The sequence below is a fragment of the Temnothorax americanus genome, unplaced genomic scaffold (assembly GCF_048541705.1).
Source record: "Temnothorax americanus isolate GAGA-0224 unplaced genomic scaffold, ASM4854170v1 Scaffold18, whole genome shotgun sequence".
NCBI lineage: Eukaryota > Metazoa > Arthropoda > Insecta > Hymenoptera > Formicidae > Temnothorax > Temnothorax americanus.
The window spans coordinates 872,501-894,076 of record NW_027509318.1 but is presented as its reverse complement, the minus strand read 5'-3'; the positions used below and the strand labels follow the sequence as shown (position 1 = coordinate 894,076).

Sequence of the window (21,576 nt, the reverse complement as noted above, 5' to 3'; positions counted from 1 at the left end):
GGCGCAATAATTTTTTAACGATAAGTATATTTCCCGAAAAAGGGAATAAAGAATTTCCATGGAAATGGAGGAAAAACGTTGGCAAGAATCTCATTGAGAAGACGTAAATGTTGACCATGGTGGTCTTTATTCTCTAAAGAGAATAATACAATGCGTATTATGTCGTAGAGGTCGATGTCATGTCGAGACTGATATTCAGACTCGAGATTATCAGTTGTATACTTTTATCGATCGGGATTTATATCTCACTAAAGCGTCACTCCGTATGCTTAAAGTCGAGTAAACGTCCCGATTGTTAGGCAGCTATTTAAATAATTAATTAACATAATAACAATTAAATATATATTAGAATTTTCTCCCATCCCAATCTTTCCACTTTCTCACACACGCTCTTGTGATTCTTTTTTCATCTTCAATAGCGATAGAATTAATTTCGAAATATTGGGTTTACATTTATTTTTAATTCGTATGCCATTTTTAAAAGTTTTTTTTTACTATAAGCTATAAAATATGAAATATAAAGGAGATTTTTGTCTCCTTTTTGCTCAAATATTTATAAAAATGTACAAAATCGTTATTACGTAATTTTGTAAAAATAATTATCAATAAATATATCAACAATTAATATCTCACGATCCAATTATCGTTACGTAAATAAATACGTGGAATTAAAATCAGATAGCAGACTAGGTATCCCAATCGTTCGCTTATCAAAATATCTATACACTATGAATCTCAACCGACTACTGCGAATTTTTGCGAGCGTGGCGAACGAAGGCGACACTCGTGCAACGACGAATTCCGCTTCGATGGGCCTAGAAGTCCTTCTTCTTCTCCTTACCCACCAGAATGTTGTCGTGGTAACTGATCTCTTGTCCAGCGACAGCGGGATGCAAGTAATGCGGTTCCACGTCAATCTTTTCCTTCACGTCCGAGTCCAATACAAGGGAGTGATGCGGTCCGTGATGAAGATGTTGCTGTTGTTGCTGTTGGTGTTGATGCTGATGCTCGTGCTGGTGTTGATGATGATGCTCACGCTGGCCTTCCTCGTCCTCTTGGTTGTACTTCTTAAACATTTCCTTTAATTTTTCCAAATCGACTTCCTCCTCGTATTTAGAGAACAATTCCTTCATATGTGATTCGTCCAGTTTCTGCGAGTCTTTCAATTTCTTGACGAGTTGGAGGGTTCCTCCAACAGTTCGTTCGTTGGTTTGCGTTCCGTCTCTCGTCGTGTTCTTCGAGGCGTTTAAATTCGGGTCCAGCAATAAATCGGGCGTTTCGTGCGCCACGTTCACATTCTTGTCCAAGTTCTCCTCCGTCAGGGACTGCAGCAAGGTGTTGTAGTCCGGCTTGATCTTCGAGGTCTCCATGCAGGAACTGCAGGAACAATTTGTGATGATTTGCACCTTCTTTTGCATGGTCACCGGATTATTCTGCTCGTCTTTGCAATCTAGTGTAACCTGAGAATAACACGGGATAATTTCTAATAAGAGCACGTCAAAGAAATCGAATACTTTGCAATATTTTTAAAACTTTGCTAATTTGTACATTTACATAGTAATTTAATTTTTGTCAAACTTATAGTTCAAAAAATTATAAAAAGCAAAAAAAGTGTGTGTTATAAATCGTACATACTTTCAAAAATACGATTATCTAATAAAATGCAACTTTGTTATGACTAGTCAATCAATTTTATCAAGTGCATAAAGATAAAGAGGATAAGAGTTAAATACTTTTAGCTTTTAATCAACGTTGAGAAATATTCTTAGATTCTTACATATATAAGTTATTTATTGTAAGAAAATAACAGAAAGAAAATATGGCTTAAGCGATAAAACATTATTGAGTTTCAGAAACTCACTATCTTTATATTGATAGACTCACAGTATGCCAAACGCTATCCAGAGGTTGACAAGAATCGCAATAAGGTCTTATGAGATCACCAGGTGCGGAGGGTTCACTATGAGGGACCATGTATGAGAAACAAGCGCCGACGCATACGTTGTTGTCCAATTCCTGCGAAGAACACTGAGGCCATGTCACTACTTGCTTTATAGGTGTAGTCTTGCACCAGCTATGCTTATCGGGATACAGCACGATGTTGTGAACCTAACAAAAATTTATATTTTTTTGTGAGTTTAATCAAATATATAAAAAAGCTATTAAATTAAATAATTTACAAAACTATTGTTTCACAGAAATTCTAATCAAAGAAAATACATTCAATAAATGGGTTGGATAATTTTAAGATAATGTTAATGAAGACAAACCTTGTGTTCACGATGAGCACTGAGTAGAGCAGAATGCATCATTAACAAGAGCGTCATCGTGAACAGCCGCCATATCGTCCCCATGATTCCTGAAACAGTACAAAGAAATCAAGAATATCTTTATAATTTGGTCAAATAATGAATAAAATAATTAAGATATTTAAAACCTCGGTCAATATTATTTTTTCTTTTACACGACTGAAGATATAGGAGATTCGTGCGACCACGATTGCGAAATTGCAGCGGTGGAAAATGGAGCAGCGAAAAAAAGAAAGACTTTAATGTAAATTTTAATTTCTTCTACAAATCGATGGAAGCACTGCAGTTTGCATCGGGCATATTAAGTATTTGGAGGATTATTTTTCCGAATAGATGATCGCATACGATATGTCATCTGAAGCCGTTGAGATAGCGTACTACTTAACTCGGGTTTTCAGGTTCAATGACTGATTGAAATTGTGTCATCAAGATTTACCAGTACGATGTCTTGTTTATTTCTTTTTACTTTTGTGTGTATTCGTAACATTTATAACTTTATATTCAGTGTATTGACGACGAGGAACATATATAGATTTTAAAGTTTGTTGTGAGAAATGTTTAACTACTAGTCTCTCAAAGTAATTGTGATGCATATAAGTATGACGGAAAGATAGCATCCGAATAAATTACTCTGGCCACTGAGAAATTAATTAGATGGCTCGCGTGCGACCACCAAGTATCCGTAAAAAGATGCATCGAAAGTTATGGTCCGCTCGTTTCGGCGCCAAACGAAGGAACGGGTTCTCGTTATTGGGTGATGGCGCGATGCGTTTCATTCATAGATCGTTAAGGGTGATCTCCGATCTCAATGTGGCATGCTCGAATTTTAACTTTCCGAGATTTCGAGATAAAGGAAGTTCGTGTTTCCTTAGAGCTTGGCGTATAGGCAAAGGGAATTCGTCGTGGATGTCCCCGCCATAAATAGCGGCGGATTTTAGGCACTAGCCATGGGAACGCGATGCACTCCTTCCGGCGATATATATATATATATTTTTTTTAAAGCCAAGGGAATGTGTGGCGCCTGAAAAAGAGATATAAAAGATAAAGGAACGTGGCCTCTATTTAAATATAACAAAGTAAAAACAATGAAGATGAACATTTCACAAATAAAAAGAGTTTACTAATGTAAAGAAGAAAGAGAAAGAAAAAAGTATAGAGGAAACTTTAGATATATCTCGTTTATAACTTGTTTCTTTTGCGCGACTTAAATATAAAAAGAGTACTACATAAATGATAGTAATCGTAAAGAAGCGAAAAAGGGTAAATAAAAATAATGGTGTAATAAAATCTGCGACAAACATATACATATGTGTACATTTAAATATACAAATTTTTATCTAATGTCAAAAAAATACAGCTTTAAATACATGCGTATTACGAACGTTTCGATTTATTAAGGGTTAAATCTTTCCCATACTACGACATTGATATGAATGTTGAACCAGGAGGTTCGTGGTTCCAATTACGCGAACCCTATTGTTTTTTCGGCTGCACCGAAAAAAAAAAGTACGGAAATCGAGAAATCTCGCGATGTTGCATGGATACTCGTGCCGTCCTTCGAAGGATTCACGTCCTCGTCGGGACTCGCGAGCTGAATTCCTGACAACGGCAAGAATCTTGTCCCTCGCTGGACAATTGGTCGCCGGCATTTCCAGAGAGAGGATCAATTTTTCGTCTCCCGCCGTCTCGTTCACGATGCATTTCGATTTCGATCCTATACCTCTGCCTTTCTTCGTCGCTTCATTTTCTGCCCGTTCTCCTCCGTTCTCCTCTTTTTCCTCCTATTCCACAACTTCCACTATATCCGTCCAGTCCTATGAATGCGTTCGGTTCACAGGAAAGATCTTTTTCTTCATTCCGCAACGCAACCCTTCGTTCTCCTTTATTCTCACGTAGAATCTCTTTGATCTTCTGTTTTTTATTTCAAGTTCTAAGAACTATGGTGCAGTCAGGGCTGCAGACCAATTTCGTGAATTTGAGAGAAACCATTGGAATATTAGAAACAATCGAAAAGAAAGTGTGTAAAACGAAAAATAGAAAGTAGCTTTTTCAATATCTTTTTATAGTTAACGACATATATATTGTTAAACGTGAGACAATAGATTAATTTCTTTCTCTCGATAATACTGTTGAATTTGTCGTATCGCAGGGATAAATCTTATTCTTGCTTGGGATCTGTTTACAGGGTGCAACTTGAGAAATACGAAGAAACGTATCACGTTTCAAAAATTAGGCCTCTCGAGTAATTCTTGTTGAATCACCCTGTATACTTTAAGGCCGCGAAGGTGTGGGCAACACGGCGCGGCGCGGCCGCCCGTCCCATTTCTACGAGCAGAGATTTGAATGACCGAATAGGATGCAGCAGGGACGTACTCGAGTAAGATGTTACGATTAACAATGATCACCGACATTTTCGAAATTACAAGATTATCAAACCTTTAGATTTATAAGCAAATTACGTTTTGAAATAAATTTACGTAAAATATATATATATATTTGATTTGATAAAATCGATATATACGCTAAAATAAAGCTAGCTTCCTGGCATCGCTAGTAAAATCGAATTTGATGCCATTCTATGTGAAATATATTTAACTTTCTTATAAATTATTCTTACACTTCGGAGTATCGATCAATGTCTTCCAGAGTTACAGACAATATTAACGGTAACTAATTAAATTAATTGTCTCTTTACATTTATCTAATTAAATCTATGTATATTTTTAAGAAGTTTATAAATCCAATTACATAGATTATTATATTCGATCGATGTTGCTTTATAACTCGGAAGTAGTCTTCTTTCCTCTTCCAAATTTGCATGTTATATGCAACGCTCTGCGTTGTGATATTATATTATTCTTAAGATACGAATATATACTTGAAGTTATATATTCTGCAACATGGAATGGCTACGGCCCTGCAATAGCCACAGCCAGAAGTCCAAAGCTCTTTGTTGCTGCGCCACCTTCTCTTCTCGCCTCTGGGTCCGTGTCGGTGGCACGGAGGACCTCCGGCCCACCTCCTTCTTCGCCTCCATCTCGGTCCCGTGCCTTCGATTTGCTCGTGTCCTCGAGATACCGAGAGAAGATGAAGAGAGCAAGAGCAAGAGAAAGAGAGAGAAAGAGAAAGAGAAAAAGAGAAAGAGAGAGAGAGAGAGTAAGAGAGATGCGCGGCGGGAGGGAGTGAAAAGGCAATAGGATAAAAGCGAAGAAAGAAGGATGAAACGAGAGAGAGGATCTTGCGCCCAGCCGCGAGATTAATTTGATTTTCAAGCAAATTTGACGCGCCCCCGAGCCTAGGCGGTACCGGCACAAAGGGTGCCGCGCCTGTCCGCCCATATGTGTGCCCCATCGAAATCTCCGACGGTTTTCCATCGATCCTCCTGATCGTTGATTCTTCTTTATCTATCCTCCGTCGACAGCGCGGTGCTTGACGAGATGATGCGTTCGTTATAAAAGCGCGATGCGTATCACAAGTATTTTAACGTTAGATATTAGATCGTAAGAAACTGAAACATCAAGATAGTTAGCCATATACATCGATGATGTCAGCAGCAAAGAAGATAACGCAAACTTTCTTTAAGTTCTTTGCAACTTTCTTTTCACGCATATTTTACAGCAAAAGATTTTTAATAAAAATAATATCGCGTAATACTTATTTATTTTTTCTTATTCCAATAATTTTACATGAAAAATAAAATTAAAAGAAAATAGCTATTATATTTTTGAAAAAAATGCTCATTATTCGCTATCTGTATAGCTATGCTTCGCATCGCAATATTAAAATACAACAAGGGATAAAAAAGGAGAAAGAAGAAAGAAGGATTTTATCTATCGGTGAAAAGCATTCTGCGATAATACGTTGTCGCATGTTGATCAAAGTCATACAAGTTTCTTCTACGATTTAATTCCCTCTTCATAAAACTACTACGCCAACCACCTTCGCCAGCATGCTTTCCTCGACAATCGTCAATCGTAAGCGATAATAGATCACACGTAGTTATATTTAATCCTGCATGCGGGGTCACAACGCCGTAATGACATCGTGCTGTTTTTCTCGTAATGAAATCACCCATGCAGCGGTAGAAAATAATATTATTCCTAGTTCTTCTGGTGCCAAGTTGCATGCGCGCCCGTCGATCAACCTGCGGTCCGTGTATAATACTTAGCCGGGACAGAAGGATCCGGTCGTCTCGAAGTTCAATCTCCCGAACTTAATGATCCGGTGCATGGCCGAACGATCCGGAGATGACGGCGAGTGATATATCTATAATTAGGTGTCTCGGGTTTTAATCTCCCATTGGTTTTAATGAAAATCTCCACCCCCCGTTTTGACATACCCTAATTTCATATTTCGTTGGGACGCCAGCATGGTCTGGCGTTTTTTCCTTCTTTTCTTCTATTTTCTTCTCTCTTTTTTTACTCTTTGAGATATTGGGATACCGTGAGCGAACTAATAGATGGCCCAGGGGTACAGGGTGAGCTTGAAGAATAGAAAAGGAGTAAGGAAATATATATATATATATATATATATATATATATAAAGTCGGTTGCGCGAGGGTGCGGATCGCGAGAGAATACCCGAAGGAAAGACAGAGAAGGCGAGGTAGGGCCCGTAGGGTACGAGAAGGAGAACCAGGAACGGGCGAGTACGAGGGAGACGGACGGCGCCGAAAAAAGGAGTTTGCCAACAGCACTGGGGGATGCCCCGAAAACACGCTGAACGTGTGGCGCCATTTCGGTTCCTTTTTTTCCCTCTATCTTCTTCGTCGTCGCTGATCCCTCCGCGATTCCTCGTGCTTTTGTTTCTTCGCCCATACTAATTCTTCGCGGGCTGCACGGCGTGCCCGGAACGCGTGTGGGGAACCGAACCGGAGTCCGTGAGAAGGGGACAGAGGGATGGGGACGAACTAGGCGGAAGAGGACTTACACGAGCTTTGCTCCATTCCCTCGTGATAAAGTAGCTCGTGTTTAAAATATATCGATTTTCCTTTTGTTTTACTTTTTTCTTCTTGCGAAAAAATTGCATGCAAAACGTTTCTTACAAAAGTATCTAAAGAAAAATCTCTTTAATTTTGTTTAATTGTCCATGCTCCAATTGTTGGCATTAAAATATCGTCGTTTCTTTTTATTTTATAGATTAATTCTGCATATACTTTCGAAAGATACGTTTGCTCTAAAACACTTGAGCTCGTTTTTATTTCACAGCTCTAGCTTTACGTTGAATTGTAGAAGGAGGAAATGAAGGTGGAGGTGGCAGTCAACGAGGTGGCCCCGCGTAAGCGCAGCACACGCGACTCGTGTGCGCGTTACTATAGGAGCTCCCTCGACATGGTGTGGTGGCCCCCGTGAGCGCAGACCACATACCTGCAAACGAATGCTCTTAAAAGGGAGGGCAGAGCCAAAGAACAGGTCGTTAAAATGTAATGACATTGTTGTTTTTAATGCTCGCCTCTTTAAAACGGTCTCTTTCGTCTTCCTCGAGCCTGCCAGCTACTTCTGGCGCTACCAGCCCCCCTCGAACCGTTTACTTGTCCGGCCAAAACCCCTTTAGCACTTTTCTTCCTTTCCTCGTTTACGTGAAAGACAAGGAGGAACTAATTGAGGAATTACCCATCCTTTTTATATCGACGCTGTTGCTTAGAAATATCCAGTCACATTGATTCTTCTGCGAAAGCACTTTTTAAGCTTCAAAAGAATATTGTGGAATGTAAAATAATTCACAAGCCACCTTTAACAAAGAATTTATCTTAAAAATAAAAAAATATGAATCTCGAAGATAGAATTATATATTAATAACATAATATAACAATTATAACAAAGACTGCTAAAAACTATTTAAAAATTACAATAACATTTTTAAAAGAAAAAAAGGGAAAAAATAGAAGAGGAAAAGATAAATAATAATTTCTATTAGAAGATTTAATCGTATTTTCAACAAAGCTTTTATTTGATGCCAAAAATGAAAGTATTCAAGAGAGAATACATTTCCATGTGCATACGTTTTATTCGTGAAAGGTATTACAACGCATAATCGACGAAGCCGATTTGGAATCTCGAAACGTTAATATTCTCACCTTGTCGGACACCTATAAGACCGACCAATTAAGTCGGACGGTAGCTGAGAACTGTGGACCAATCGTGGACAGTCTCCATTAGAAAGGAACCGATTATGGGTTCGCTACCGCGCAACAGTTTAGCTTGGAACTTAACTGTGGCGTCTAAGAAGAGCTATCATTAAATCCGGAATAGGGGTCCGAGCATTAGGATTAGTGGCCGAAACGTTTTGGATAGGCTTCTGTATCGCTCGAGTTCGTCCTCGGGCCTCTCACCCACGAAGAAGAAGGACCGCGATCATCGTAATTCGATCAGCTGGTATTGGGTTCCTTGTTCCTCGAAGCGGAGGTACCAGAAATTGTACCACGCTCTCGGAATACTCGAAGAAGAAAGCGCAAACGCATTCCGGAAGATTTTCAGCCATGCCTAGTTCGATCCGAATTTAGAGATCCTTTTCTTTAAATCGTCAACAATAACATCGAATGCTGGGAATTAAGCCCTCTGACGTTTCCACAATCCTTCATCGATGTATTTAGAATTCCGGAGTGGTGAGAGTGCGTCTATTGTCGCGTGCACGCGTTCGGGCGTCGGCGCGAGAGCATCGCGTATATATGCATACATACATTACATACGAGGGACATACATGTATTCATGCACATGTACATAGATGCACATGCACATGCACACAAATATGCACGAACGAATGCGCTTCAAATTTCGCAAGAGACAGACGAAATCTCGCTGAACGCAGACTTCGCTTTCTGAGAATCAGCGATTTTCGGAGCAGCTGGAGAGCAAGCCTGAATCGTAGCAGCCGATAAAAAGAGTCGCTATCTCAAAATATACATAACGAGCGAGTTGAACTCGCTCTCTCGCGGAGGCTCGCGTCGTGATCTGACTTCAAGTGCGCTAGGGAAGTCTTGGCTTTTCTTCAGAGAGACTGTCACTCACCTCGGTGTACACGTCACCTTCGTTGTCGCTGTTTCGCTCGCGAACTGCGCACCAACAGGCCGCCGGTTTCCTCGCGTGAGCACACAGAGCAACAGGTATTCTAGTCGCTACTCGAGCGACTAAGAATCTCGCGTCTCTCGCGAGAGGACGGAGAAAGGAAGAGAGAAATCGCGATCGCCGGATTCTCCAATCGGTGAGGCAAAATGCGCGAAACCGTTCGCGGGAGTGCGTACAAGAACCTCGACCTTTTCGAGTACTTGGAGGCTTCCGATACCACGAAGCTGAGAGCCGAACCGAGCTAAGTTGAACACGAAACTGTGCTGCCGATCTCTCGTGTTCCGTTCTCCTCCTCTTCCCGCTTACCCGCCGCCTCCTTCTCTTCTTCTTCCTCCACCTCCACCACCGGGTTCTCCCCTTCAGCTCCTCCTTCTACTCGCGGTACGCGTTCGGTTCCCGTTCCGCGCCGCGTTCCCGTTCCATTCTCCCTCTTGGTCGATCTCGCGCCTCGGCATCGACGTTCTCCGCAGGTGCGACAGAGCGGAGAGAAAGGACGACGGGGCCAGCAAGGCGAATGCGAGGAGGGGAAGAGATCAACCGTGAGCACGGGAAAGAGATCTCCCGACTACCACCTCTCTACAAAACGCGTCGCGCGTACCGTAAAAAGCATATCGCCCGAGGCGTTACACCGCGAACCAGTAAAACTTGTCGTACGCTGATATCGCGCGTTCATCGATCGTAGCGCGAGAGACCGAGCTGATGCGTGCAATTGCCGGTCTCGGAGCGATGTGCGGCGCGAAGGTGATGAAGAGGATTCAGGGATGGCGAGTCGGACGCCGCGACGCGCGCCTTCGTTAACGAGATCAGTCTAGGTCTGCCGCCGCGGTCTGCGAGAATTCGGCGCCGGGCAGCTAGAAGCTGCTTCCCTCTTTTCCCTAACAGTCTCTCGTAATCTTATTGTTAGCCCTCGGTTTTTCTCAATATCCATCTACGGCTCTTCGAAGTTTATAATTTTTAACCGACACTTTACCTACAATTATTTAAATTTACAAATGTGTTGTATCTTACAAATACGCTAAGGACCCTACAAATGTAAACGTGCCTACAATCGTATTGGAAACTAAATCAGAAATTAAATTACGAATTAACGACTAAATAAACAAATAGAAAAGACTGTTTGTACTGTGCAATTTTTCTCATACTTTGCGTTATTCCGCCGCTTAGAGCCGTTTGATCCACTTTATCGTTGGTCCCAGAGTCTCTTTTACGTATCGTAGCAGGTCCTTGCACTTTTGTTCCGTATCTGTATCTTCGGAACTACCCCAAATGATCAGACCATCGGCGCCGAGGCTGGCAATCGTGCTGAACGCACTCTCCGTATCTTTCTGTGCAGATAAATCCTCGGAATCGATACCGGAATGTCTTGATTGACGTTGGAACATTTCAAGGAGCTTGAAAAGGCTTACCTTACTCAAGAAGATATTTCTGTGATCCTGATACTTGAACCAGTAATAGGGAAGAATTCGTTTGCGCGGAAATTTTTCCGCGATACGTATTGCCTCTGACACTCTGCCCTTCACGAAGCCCACTCGATCCTTTTCTTCGATCTCCTGTCTCAAGTATACGGAAGGCAAGTGCATGTCCTCGAGCGTGAAGAGCCAAGACATTCTACGAAAATTGTTGCCTATGATTAACGCCGATATTCTGGATCCTCGACCGTTCTTTTATCACTTCGTGCGATTAGATAACGCCCCGCTAACGAAACTGCAGGTTGGTTTTTAACACCCTGCTATCCTCGACATTGACCTATTTCGGCATAAACATCGTAATCTTAATACGCGATCCATAATCGTTTTGTATCCGGAATGACATCGTTATCGTAAATCAGCCGGTGAATTAAACACTGCGCTCATAAATTCTTTTACCCGGCGGTAAAGCGACACGATAAAACGCGACCCTGATGCTAAGCTACAGAGATCGCGAGATCATCTCGAGATTTGCCCATTCCGTGCAAAGTGTAGTGACGCGCTTACATATATACGTTACTAAATTATATACACGCTATCAGATGTTGAATTATCGATCCTCCTCGGACGTATTACTCACCCGTCGTTCTCTACCATAGTCTGACGATTGCAGTGTGAGGTGCGTTGGCCAGGAGTCTGATTAAAGCAATGTGGATAACCGTAATAGCCCCATGTGGCTTTAGGCCGAAGCTTCTTTGCCATCTTCAAGGTCTCTTCCATGAATACTCTGCCGTGTTTTTCGAAGCGACGCTTCGCTTCCATTTTGATGGCTTCGTCGCTCCAATTGGGATGTTTCTCACGTTCCAGCTTTATGGACAGGGTTTTGTAGGGTTCGAGAGAGGCCCAATTTTGTCGGAAGATCGGCCTCCAGCTCTCGAAGTCTATCACGCCAATACCGCTAAACGACCCATCAGGGATTTGCTTGATCAAGTGCTTCTGGAACGTCTCGAGATGTTTCTTCAAATCCCCTTCTTCAGGAACGCCACCGTTTCTTTTCGTTACGATTCCTGAAAATACAGAAAACAGATACTTAACCTAACCTAATCTGATTAGAATTATTAACAGATATCTGTTACGTAGATAAGATTATTAACAAATATAAAAATGTTCCCAAAACACGTCTTTTATAGATATCTTTGAACAATTTTATTCACTGATAAAATGCTTTTTCAGTAACTTTTAACTTACCAGTTTTATTGGTTAACAACGCTGGGAACATTCCAGGATCATAAAGGATCGCGATCTCTTCACCGCGAAATTTATCCAACGTATTTTGACGAATTCCAAAATCCTTGAGATTCTCGAATATCACGTCGTATTGATTGCACATAAAGCTGGGCACGTTCCAATAAACATCGAACTGCGACGGGTTGCCTGCCGCGGGGGTCGTTGTACCGAAGCTGGACATAAACACGAGGTGACTCGAGAGCGTGGACAATGACACCCAGCATTAGATAAGATATTGTAAGATCTCTAGGATTGGATTTAGCAACCCTCGTATTACGTAGCAGTATATTTATAGTCTAAGAAAAGACACGTGACGGAGTATTTAAAAATATAATTTATACTTACAATGACGCAAGTGAATTTAATAGATATTTTAATATAGAATCGAGAGATATTTCTAAATTAGTTAAAACATTTCATATTTGATAGATATTCAAGGAAGGGTGACAAACTGTTTGAAAACTGATAAAACTAAAGTACACTCAATTATACATATCTAATACGTATGCGAGGAAGGTCAACGAATTATTTCAAAATGAAAACTAAACTATTTCTTATTTTTATTTTATTTTTTATTCTTATTATTAATCAAAATTAAGCTATTTTTGAACGAGTTTCGCGATTTTCAGAGAGTCGGGGAATATATATATAGTATTCTTCAAGCAAAATACCCGAAAAAAGTGGCGGCCGCGACAGACACAAAGGCAAAGATCAAAGAATATCGGATTAGTAACATCGTTATAGTCTGGTCCGCGTTTGGATGATGAAGTTTCGCAGAATACTACAGACTTCGGTGGTAACGAGCCACTCGAATCGTTGGTGAATTACAAACTGACGTTCGAACGTCTCGGAAATTTTGCGATTATCGAGGCGCCACTATAATTAATCAATTGGTAAAGTGGTGCCAAACAATGGGGGTCCGCGTGAGAACGAGGACCCTCCCACAATGATCAGACGTTTACGTCGTTAGTACACTATAAGTGTGCGACTGAATTCCGCTCGATTTCAGGCCAGTATTTATTCCGCATCGCGTGTCTCGTGTCTTCCCCACCTACTCCTGCTCGTCCACGCCTCGCGTAGTGTTATCTGGCTCCGGGTATTGTTCGATGATTCGACGTTTCCGCTTTTTGCACGTATCCCTCCCCTCGTTTTTTCCCTCTTTCTTGCTTGTTGTTATGCCGCGGTACAAAGGACACGTGAGCGCCCGCGAGTAAATATTGCGCTCTCGATGAGCGATGAGCATCTATCTCGACATTATTACTATATATTAACACGACTCGAGATCGATACGAGCGTGTCTGGTCAGGAACTTCCTGGATGATGAAACACGATGTAGTCTCTCGCGAAAGAAACGTCGTGTCTCTTTCTCTCTGTTTCCACGATGAAAAACTTTCTGTCACTTTAAAACGATCAGAGTTAACAAGTAGGTAGTTAACAATTTAAGTGATTATGATCAGACGGCCACTTCCCACAAAAGGAATTTCTTCGAGGTTCTTGCACACTCGCAAGAAATATTTTATTATAAAAGCATTGAGAAAAGTGTAACTTCAATAAATGATATACGTTGAGACATGTTTTTGTAATTATGTCTATATATACAGCTGTCATGGGGTATACAAATATTTGATATATATATATATATATATATATATATATATATATATATATATCGTGATCATCTTTATCGTTACCAAAAACAATTCGTATGTTCAGTTGCAGAAATTTTAATGAAAAACGTAACTTTGTGAAAAATAACTAAAACATACTTCTTTTTAATTTTATGTCATAAAATTTTTTTTAAATATATACGATTAATTAAAAAAAGAAGTAGATATATATATATATATATATAGAAATCTAGAAATATACAAAAAGAGTACTGCTTGAATTAATAAATATCCGTGCATCCGGGTATACACACACAAAAAAAAGCATTACCATATTCAATTATAATATTATTTAGCATTTAGGTATTATTTATGCAACACTCGGCATAAAAAAAATATTGACGTAGATATGACAATTTTGTCAGACCATGTATTTTGTTATTATTGGTTTCCTCGTAATAAGAAAACCACGTCACGTTTGCAGGTATTACAGCAAGCCCTCATTTATCGTATCCCTGACTCAGTTTTTCTGGCCATCGTTTAGCCCCGTTGCATTAACTAAGGGCCGCCGTTTATATCAGTTAATTTTAGTTTCACTAGGAATTTGAATATATTTAGATGCAAAATTTTCGCTGCTAGAAAAAACGGCTGTAAACAAGCAATATCTACCGATCGCTAGCGATATCGTTCGATCGACCGTTTGTAGAATATGTTCGTTCAAGGTGGAACGGCATCGCTCGGTGTCCTCCTGCCTGCTCAACGTCATTGATCGATCGTTTGAACATACGACGAGTCTACAAATTTATCGAAGGTCCGTCATTATTCGGACGTCGCCTTCCTATCTAAAAGCGAAATGTAAATTTTAACCGGTTAATCGCTACGGGTACATCACGTACGCTAGGTTTTCTCTCTTATCTTCAGAAAGACCTTGCGCGTCGGCCCGGTCGGCCGTGAGTTAGGCTGTAACACGATGGTTTACTCTCACGATGCTCACGATAATATAATAAAAAGGATACTGTTGCGCAATCTTTGTGTCTTGAGACATATAAAATGTAAAAATAAATCTTTTATCGATTATTCTACTATAGCTACTTTTCTACTAAAAACAGAAAATTTATAACGTGTGACATCATTATTCTACGAATCCGTAACTTCGCGAGATAAAACTTTATTCTTTTGTTGGGATCGACTGCGGTGTAATTTTCTGAGGGAAAAAAAACTTATATACATACATACATACATTTATATACATATATGTATGTATACAATGTATAGATAGTATATTCCCTGTTCTTTTTATCAGAACTATTAATTTCTTAAAACGAGGTTAAAGAAATACATATATATTTGATACTGCAATCAAATGGGTGTTTTTCTTTTTGATATTGCTCGAAACTGGTTTTTTTACATGTGTGTTTCATGTCTCACATATCTAATCGAGACTAGGAAAAAGAATCCTAGGTTATATATAACTCTGAAGTGAGTTCTACAGCCGCTATATATAGGGAGCTTTCCAGCAAGTGACACAAGCCGACACAAACGTCGTTCTATCTTTCTTTTTTGGCAATGTGAGTAACAAAGGTAAAACGATACCTGTGTCGACTTGTGTCGCTTGCTGGAAAGCTCCCATAGGTTGCTAATAATAAAATTAACAGCGTGAAAAATGCTGAATACATATAACCAATTTTTTATGGATATGGATGCGTGAAATTAATCGGGACAAGATAAGACATTAGAAATTCATCAATTCATCATTTTCAATAAATGTCATTTTATTTTTAACTTGTCTGTCACTCACACTCCGGCATACGTTGTCGTCTAATTAGCCGAAAAGGTGTAAAGGAAAAACGGATAAAGAGCTTAATGCTTATCTACAATTGTTCGAGTTACGCAGATACGTATATACACGTGCGCTGTACAATGCACAATTTATCCCGATCGTGTATAATCCAATCTAGAATCTTCAGAGGCGCCAATGACAAAAACAAGAGCGATTTTCGAGGGGGATTATCCATTCTGAATTATCCATCTTGTAGGATCGGTTGCCGATCCTTCAAGAAAACTCAGAATCCTTTCGACCGCTATAAATATGTTTACGTAGTCCTATTGGTAAGAAAGATTACGGTTGCCCTTATCTCCATCTAACAACGCTGACTTTATTGCGTTGCTATATGTCCCCAGTTTGCTCATACTTAATCGCTATTTCTCAATCTCTTGCGAGATCATACATGCAAAAGATCTTTTTTTTATACAGCGATTCTCTGAGCTAGAAGTCTACTGAAGCACAAGACCGATTTTGCCGGGTGTCATACTGGGACAACGCCAATTGTATAGATAATATTGAAGATTGCCATCGCCAATCCCGAATTTGAGGGGCTCTAAAAACTCCTTGTTGTCCATGAGATCCAAGGCATTAAACACATCAAAACCCAACTACAAATAAAGACCATTCTGTGTCACATTCGGTTCTTGTTCGAGAAGGCGGTACATATAGGAAATAAACTTACGTCACGCGCTGATATTAAGGCATCCATCATTAGTTCGAGCCACGGAGTCGTGGTGGACACATTGTAGAAACTATACGCGGCCTTGAGGGTTTTGTGTGTCTGATGATGCATAATGGAGCTCGGCAATGTATAATAACTCACCATATCGGTGATTTTCCCTTCCTTCTCCACAACGAAGCTATTAATAATGCCGGTTTGCGGCAGAAACCAATGTTCAAACTCTTCGACTGAGAATACCGGTGCGAGATCGAACTTCTCTAGATACTGTAAGACAAATATGAATATAGAAGATGGATGTTAAAATGATCAAATGTGTCAAAAAGTTCTGTTTACACTTACTTCCGTCAATATCTTATGCGCTTGTGGTATATCCGTGTAAACCAGCTTTCTGAAACCTGGTACTTTTGTTGTCTCTGGCAGTTTATATAGCTTTAAAGTCCTCTGCATCGTCATGTTGCGAGTAAGATGAGAGAACTTGACGTCAATTAATTTCTTTGGATTTAACGATCGATGCCAGTACCTAATACGTACATATCGATTACGTTACAGTTAATCAAGCGCAATAGATTCTCGCAATAGACATATTTTTCTATATTGACCTGCATGTCGCGATAGGTTTTGGTAAAACGACTCCGGCAGTGTACACAGCTTGAAAGATACCCTTCAGATTTACTCTCCTCGTAATTTCGCGTATCAATACAGGTGCCACTCTCTTCGATCTTAGCTTCTTATGCACGCACAGAAAATTGATTTCCACCATCTTTTGAGAGCTGAAAATATTTTTAAAACATATTACGAAATGGAGCAATTACGCAAGCACACTTTGTGCAAGATACTTACTGACTGTAGACACGTAGAGTAGCTGGAATAGCAGAAATAAAACCGACTAGACGTCCGCTCTTGCTTACTCGCACCCCACAATGCCATTCTTTGCACCAGCCAGGAGGTTGCAGCGCCCATTTCAAAAAGTTAGGAGGATAATCAAATCTGAACATTGCGTCATCGTCTTCGACGTAGTTCTCCGAGAGTAATGTGTACAGTTCCGATAAGACCAGAGGATCATCTAGGTTCAAAGTATCCCACTGAAAATCTGCAGGTAGCGAATACGGCTCCGCCCTAATAGATGTCTTATCGGGTTCGATTGGCTCGTTACGTACAATTTTCTCATCTGGAAACCAGTAACGTGAGTTTAGAGAAAAAATAACAATAACGTAAAATTTTCTATATGCCTCGATAGTTTACCCATTTTTGGTACAGGCTGCGTACTCCAAAATTGATAAGGCTTTTGCATCGCTTCCTCCTGAGTTTTGGCAGGTTTCTGTTGCATATTAAAGACCTCCATTGCCATCTGGATATCTTTTATAGAGATATTGCACGCGCTAGGCATCTCCTGCTCTTCTTTATTGTTGTTATGATTTTCACTAGCTGCGTGTGCCGCCTCTTTCTTTTGTTTCCGAGCTTCTCTCTTCTTGGAGCTGTGATAAAATAGCAAGTTTCTTATAACGCAAAGCAAATAACTTTCATAGTTAAAAGATACGTTTAATAACATTGGACATTCAAAATTCAATTAATTGTATATAATCAATATATCAAAACCTACATATATAATAAACAATGAAAGATATATGTATAAGACAGAGGAAAATACGTAAAATTCGTTTATTTGCACGCGTACAAAAGAAGCGACAATTAAAAAGCGCAAGGCTACGGCTCTCTGTTGTATTGATTAGATATCTGTCGACAAATTACATCGGAATGATGATTACAAGCCACTGACGGGAGCGAGCGGCGAGATGCGGAGAGATCGCTCCGAACTGAATCCAAATCATAATCGACTCGGGACGACCGCGTTTTGTCGCGAATCGCGATCGGAAAATCGTCGGGAAATATTCGCTGAGAGAATTACGTGGCACGATTCAATAATTCGTGAAACGAATATAGGTTAAGACGGGGCGGCGAAATGCGAGGCGAGCTTCGTTACGATCGCGTTGCAAACGGAGTCGCGAGTCCCGAGCGGAACGAGGCGTTCGTCCGTGGCGTACCTCTTGTTCCGTGCATCCTTCTCGTGGACCTCATCCTTCTTGGTTTCTCGCTCCGCGGCCTGACTCTTCTCCTCCATTTTAATATAGATTTTCGTCGCGACTCGCGCGTACACTGCGTACAGTGACGCTGCTGGAAAATAAAGCCAGATGGAGGGACCATTTCCACGACCCACGCACGCGCGATGATGCACGTATTAGCAGACACTGGCAGACACTGTTGTGAGTGTCGAGTGACTCGAGTGTCGCTGAGACGCAAGACGCATTGCACATGTTGGACGTCATCTGTATATACCCTGAGACCCTGAGAAAGGCCAATTCCGGCCTTTTTCGTATACCTACCGCCAGTACATCCATTTTCGAAATTGCATATTAGATATATATATATATATATATATATATATATATTTGACATATAATATACAATAAATAAATATTTCGCGGTACTTTGTTCGGCCGCAGGCGCGTCGCGCGGACAATCATATTTTCCATTTGTCGCGAATATCGCGAATGTATCTGCCAAAAATATTAATTCGCCTATTCGCTAGAGTACAAATAAATAACAATCGTTAAAAAAGGCGAGCATAATATTTCCTCCTCGCAGGTACAAAGTGATTACATTGTTAAACGATATTGCAAATATTGCAGGATATCAAACTATACAAATTTACAATATCAACTTGTATCTATATGTTTAACTCATATCAGGATTATAAAGGGAAAACTGACTGCTGTGTGAGGCAAGCGTATGGCATTTATTGTTAAAATGAGAAAAATGCATAAACGCGAAAGTAAAAACGAGACGTGTGTAGTGACGCCGCGGCGCTTTTGAAGTTGCCGCGCGGCGCGCGGGAAACGCGGGTAGCGCCTCCGCCATATTGATGACGTATAACGCCTTCTCCTTCCATTTCCAGAAGGCGGCTGACACGGAACGGATCGGCTCCGGAACGAGCGACGTCGCGACTCATTTAATTGGTAAGTATAACACATATTAATCTTGCATGCATTATATTTACTGCGGTATCTATCGCGTAACATAGATTTAGAGCGCTCGGGTATTGATATTTCTTAAAATAATACGTATTCCGCGATACTTGTCCGGCCGTATAGGCTCGTCGCACGAGCAATCGCGAAAGTGACGATCGCATTTTCGAGTGTCGTGCCGCGAATATCGCGGATATTTGCCAATAATATTAATAGGCTATTCGCTAGAATGCAAGAGAACAATCGTAGTAATAAGCGAGTTAGTAAATATTTGATTTCTCAAAGTTCGGAAAAGTCCATGATCGCGAACTTAAGTTGGGTGCGGAACACGTAGCGACGCAGCGGCGCTTTTGACGCGTGAAGTTGCCGCTTGCCGCGCGGAAACGAAGCGCTCCGTCATATTGATGACGTATTACGCTTTCCTTTCATTTCCAGAACGCGGCGGACACGGAACGCATCGGCTCCGGAACGAGTGTGGCGTCGCGAATCATTTAATTGGTAAGTTTAACACATATTGATCTTGCGTGTATTATTCACTGTGGTATATCTATCGCGTAGTACAGATTCGACGCGACGCTCGGGTATTAATTATTCTTGAAAATACGTATTCCGCGACACGCGCACACACACACACACACACACACACACACATACACTTGTTCGGCGGAAGACGCGTCGCGAGGGTAATCGCGAAAGCGATCATATTTTCGAATGTCGCGAATATCGAGGACGCGCCGCGACGCCGCGACGCTTTCGGTACAAGAAATTGCCGAACAGGAGACGATGAAGCGCCTTCGTCATATTAATTACGTTCTCCTTTTATTTTCAGAACGCGACGAATACGAGACGGATCGGCTCCGAAACGAGTGGCATCGCAACTTATTTAATTGGTAAGTATATATATATATATATATATATATATATATATATAAATTGGTATATATATATATATATATTATATGTATATTTTTTTAATATATGTAAATATTATAAAGTGATCTGAAAACGACACTGCGCAAATAAATATTTATTTCCATCAGTAACAATTATTAATAAAAAATTTTAGATTATATATTAAATGGTTACCTCGCGATCTCTCTCTCTGATACATATGGTCTTCGCTTCCTTAATTTTGGCTCTTCTTTTTTTTTTGTATTGTTATTTCTTCGTGGCACTCACATCTGTTTTCTAAAACAAACAAAATATTTATTAAAGGCGATTACAGGTAATCATTAGAATACAATGATTGAAAGTATCATACAAGATATGGCAAACCTACGCGAAAAAGCAATATATATTATATATATATAATATATATATACATATATATATATATATATATATATATATATGTATATATATATATTATATACATATATATACATATATATATATATATATGTATATATATATTATATATACATATATATATATATATTGCTTGCTTACTTACACACCACTTTATAAAATATTTAATTTAGGACGAATATATGGGGAAGAGGTTAAAAGAAATACATGCTTAAAATAACAAAAAATTACTTTTACACGCAAGTTTTATTCATAATTTCAATACATTTTTAATCAAAGAATAACATCTTAATGATAATGCATTTTTTAAATATCAACTTGTATAAAATTTGATGTTTGTATATTACAGAATTATCGTGGCGCTGATTATACGTGGCTGACAACTCCACTGTCGATTGGTGAGTAACAAAAAGGATTATTAATGAGATAACGGATCTATGAAAATTGTATGAGATATACATATTTCCACATCATTATAATTGTATTAAAAATAAATATAGAATCTTATAGATCCGTTATCTTAAAATGGAGCTATAACGAATTATAACAAATATTTTATCTTGGACTTGTTTTGCGTTATTCAATTTGGTGTGCTAATGTGCTTGAGGCTACACTCGCACAGGTACACAGAGAAAAAATACAATAAATATAAATTAACGTATCATTATTTTATTTGTCTGAATTTTATTGTTTAGGAAAATAAAACTTTATATTCTTTTATATATAAGTTAAAAAAACATTCAATATATATATTATTATTAATATATTTAAAATAAGTATAGTTCAATATAAACTTTATAACGTTAAAACTTTAGAAAATGAGTCTTTATTTTAATTCCATTAATATCTAATAATATTAATAGAATTAAAATATATAAGGACCCGTTTTAAAGTGTAAAAGTTTTAACGTTTTAAAGTTATTGTGAAAAGTTATTTGAACTTATTTTAATATAATAAAAATAATATATATATATATATATATAGGAAAAAAAACTTTACATTCTTTTAAATTAAAACATTCAATATATATATATTGAATGTTTTAATTTAAAAGAATGTAAAGTT

At 39.3% G+C, this 21,576-nt stretch overlaps 2 protein-coding genes and 1 long non-coding RNA gene across 5 annotated transcripts in view; 1 reads left to right on the top strand and 2 right to left on the bottom strand.

The window, feature by feature from the left end:
• Window positions 1-88: 88 nt before the first annotated feature.
• Window positions 89-13,081, bottom strand: LOC143896398 (uncharacterized). Of its 3 annotated transcripts, XR_013256629.1 has the most exons (7): window positions 12,738-13,081; window positions 12,028-12,239; window positions 11,420-11,846; window positions 10,780-10,981; window positions 10,516-10,698; window positions 2,271-2,359; window positions 2,058-2,109 (listed from the first exon to the last, which is right to left on the bottom strand). XR_013256629.1 is itself a non-coding variant. In XM_077404267.1 (4 exons), the coding sequence occupies exons 2-4, from the start codon at window positions 2,352-2,354 to the stop codon at window positions 816-818; spliced, it is 954 nt and encodes a 317-aa protein (XP_077260393.1). In that variant the 5' UTR covers window positions 2,355-2,359; window positions 10,516-10,572; the 3' UTR covers window positions 89-815. The 3 variants fall into 3 exon arrangements, 2 of the variants coding, with proteins under 2 accessions (XP_077260393.1, XP_077260392.1); XM_077404267.1 differs by lacking the exons at window positions 10,780-10,981; window positions 11,420-11,846; window positions 12,028-12,239; window positions 12,738-13,081 and adding an exon at window positions 89-1,460 and having other exon boundaries at window positions 1,885-2,109; window positions 10,516-10,572; XM_077404266.1 differs by lacking the exons at window positions 10,516-10,698; window positions 10,780-10,981; window positions 11,420-11,846; window positions 12,028-12,239; window positions 12,738-13,081 and adding exons at window positions 89-1,460; window positions 9,317-10,476 and having other exon boundaries at window positions 1,885-2,109.
• Window positions 13,082-15,424: 2,343 nt separating this feature from the next.
• On the bottom strand, window positions 15,425-18,383 carry Nmt (N-myristoyl transferase). The gene is made up of 7 exons (XM_077403866.1): window positions 18,223-18,383; window positions 17,423-17,655; window positions 17,021-17,348; window positions 16,780-16,950; window positions 16,520-16,700; window positions 16,181-16,444; window positions 15,425-16,106 (listed from the first exon to the last, which is right to left on the bottom strand). Exons 1-7 carry the CDS (start codon window positions 18,297-18,299, stop codon window positions 15,948-15,950), a joined length of 1,413 nt encoding a protein of 470 aa, XP_077259992.1. The 5' UTR covers window positions 18,300-18,383; the 3' UTR covers window positions 15,425-15,947.
• Window positions 18,384-18,695: 312 nt separating this feature from the next.
• LOC143896321 (uncharacterized) overlaps window positions 18,696-21,576 on the top strand; it is a 6,219-nt gene continuing 3,338 nt past the window's right edge. Inside the window, exons 1-4 of the long non-coding RNA XR_013256611.1 lie at window positions 18,696-19,194; window positions 19,639-19,701; window positions 20,033-20,093; window positions 20,861-20,909. This is a non-coding gene — a long non-coding RNA (uncharacterized LOC143896321). The remainder of the gene's footprint in view (window positions 19,195-19,638; window positions 19,702-20,032; window positions 20,094-20,860; window positions 20,910-21,576) is intronic.

Excerpts from the sequence above, each read along its gene's own strand:
- LOC143896398 (XM_077404267.1), bottom strand. The coding sequence starts at position 2,354 with ATGGGGACGATATGGCGGCTGTTCACGATGACGCTCTTGTTAATGATG. Across the intron at positions 2,110-2,270 it reads GTGCTCATCGTGAACACAAG|GTTCACAACATCGTGCTGTA; the intron begins GTTTGTCTTCAT and ends AATTTTTGTTAG. Across the intron at positions 1,461-1,884 it reads TGGATAGCGTTTGGCATACT|GTTACACTAGATTGCAAAGA; the intron begins GTGAGTCTATCA and ends TGTTATTCTCAG.
- Nmt (XM_077403866.1), bottom strand. The coding sequence starts at position 18,299 with ATGGAGGAGAAGAGTCAGGCCGCGGAGCGAGAAACCAAGAAGGATGAG. Across the intron at positions 16,701-16,779 it reads AAACCTATCGCGACATGCAG|GTACTGGCATCGATCGTTAA; the intron begins GTCAATATAGAA and ends TGTACGTATTAG. Across the intron at positions 16,445-16,519 it reads CGCATAAGATATTGACGGAA|TATCTAGAGAAGTTCGATCT; the intron begins GTAAGTGTAAAC and ends TTTGTCTTACAG.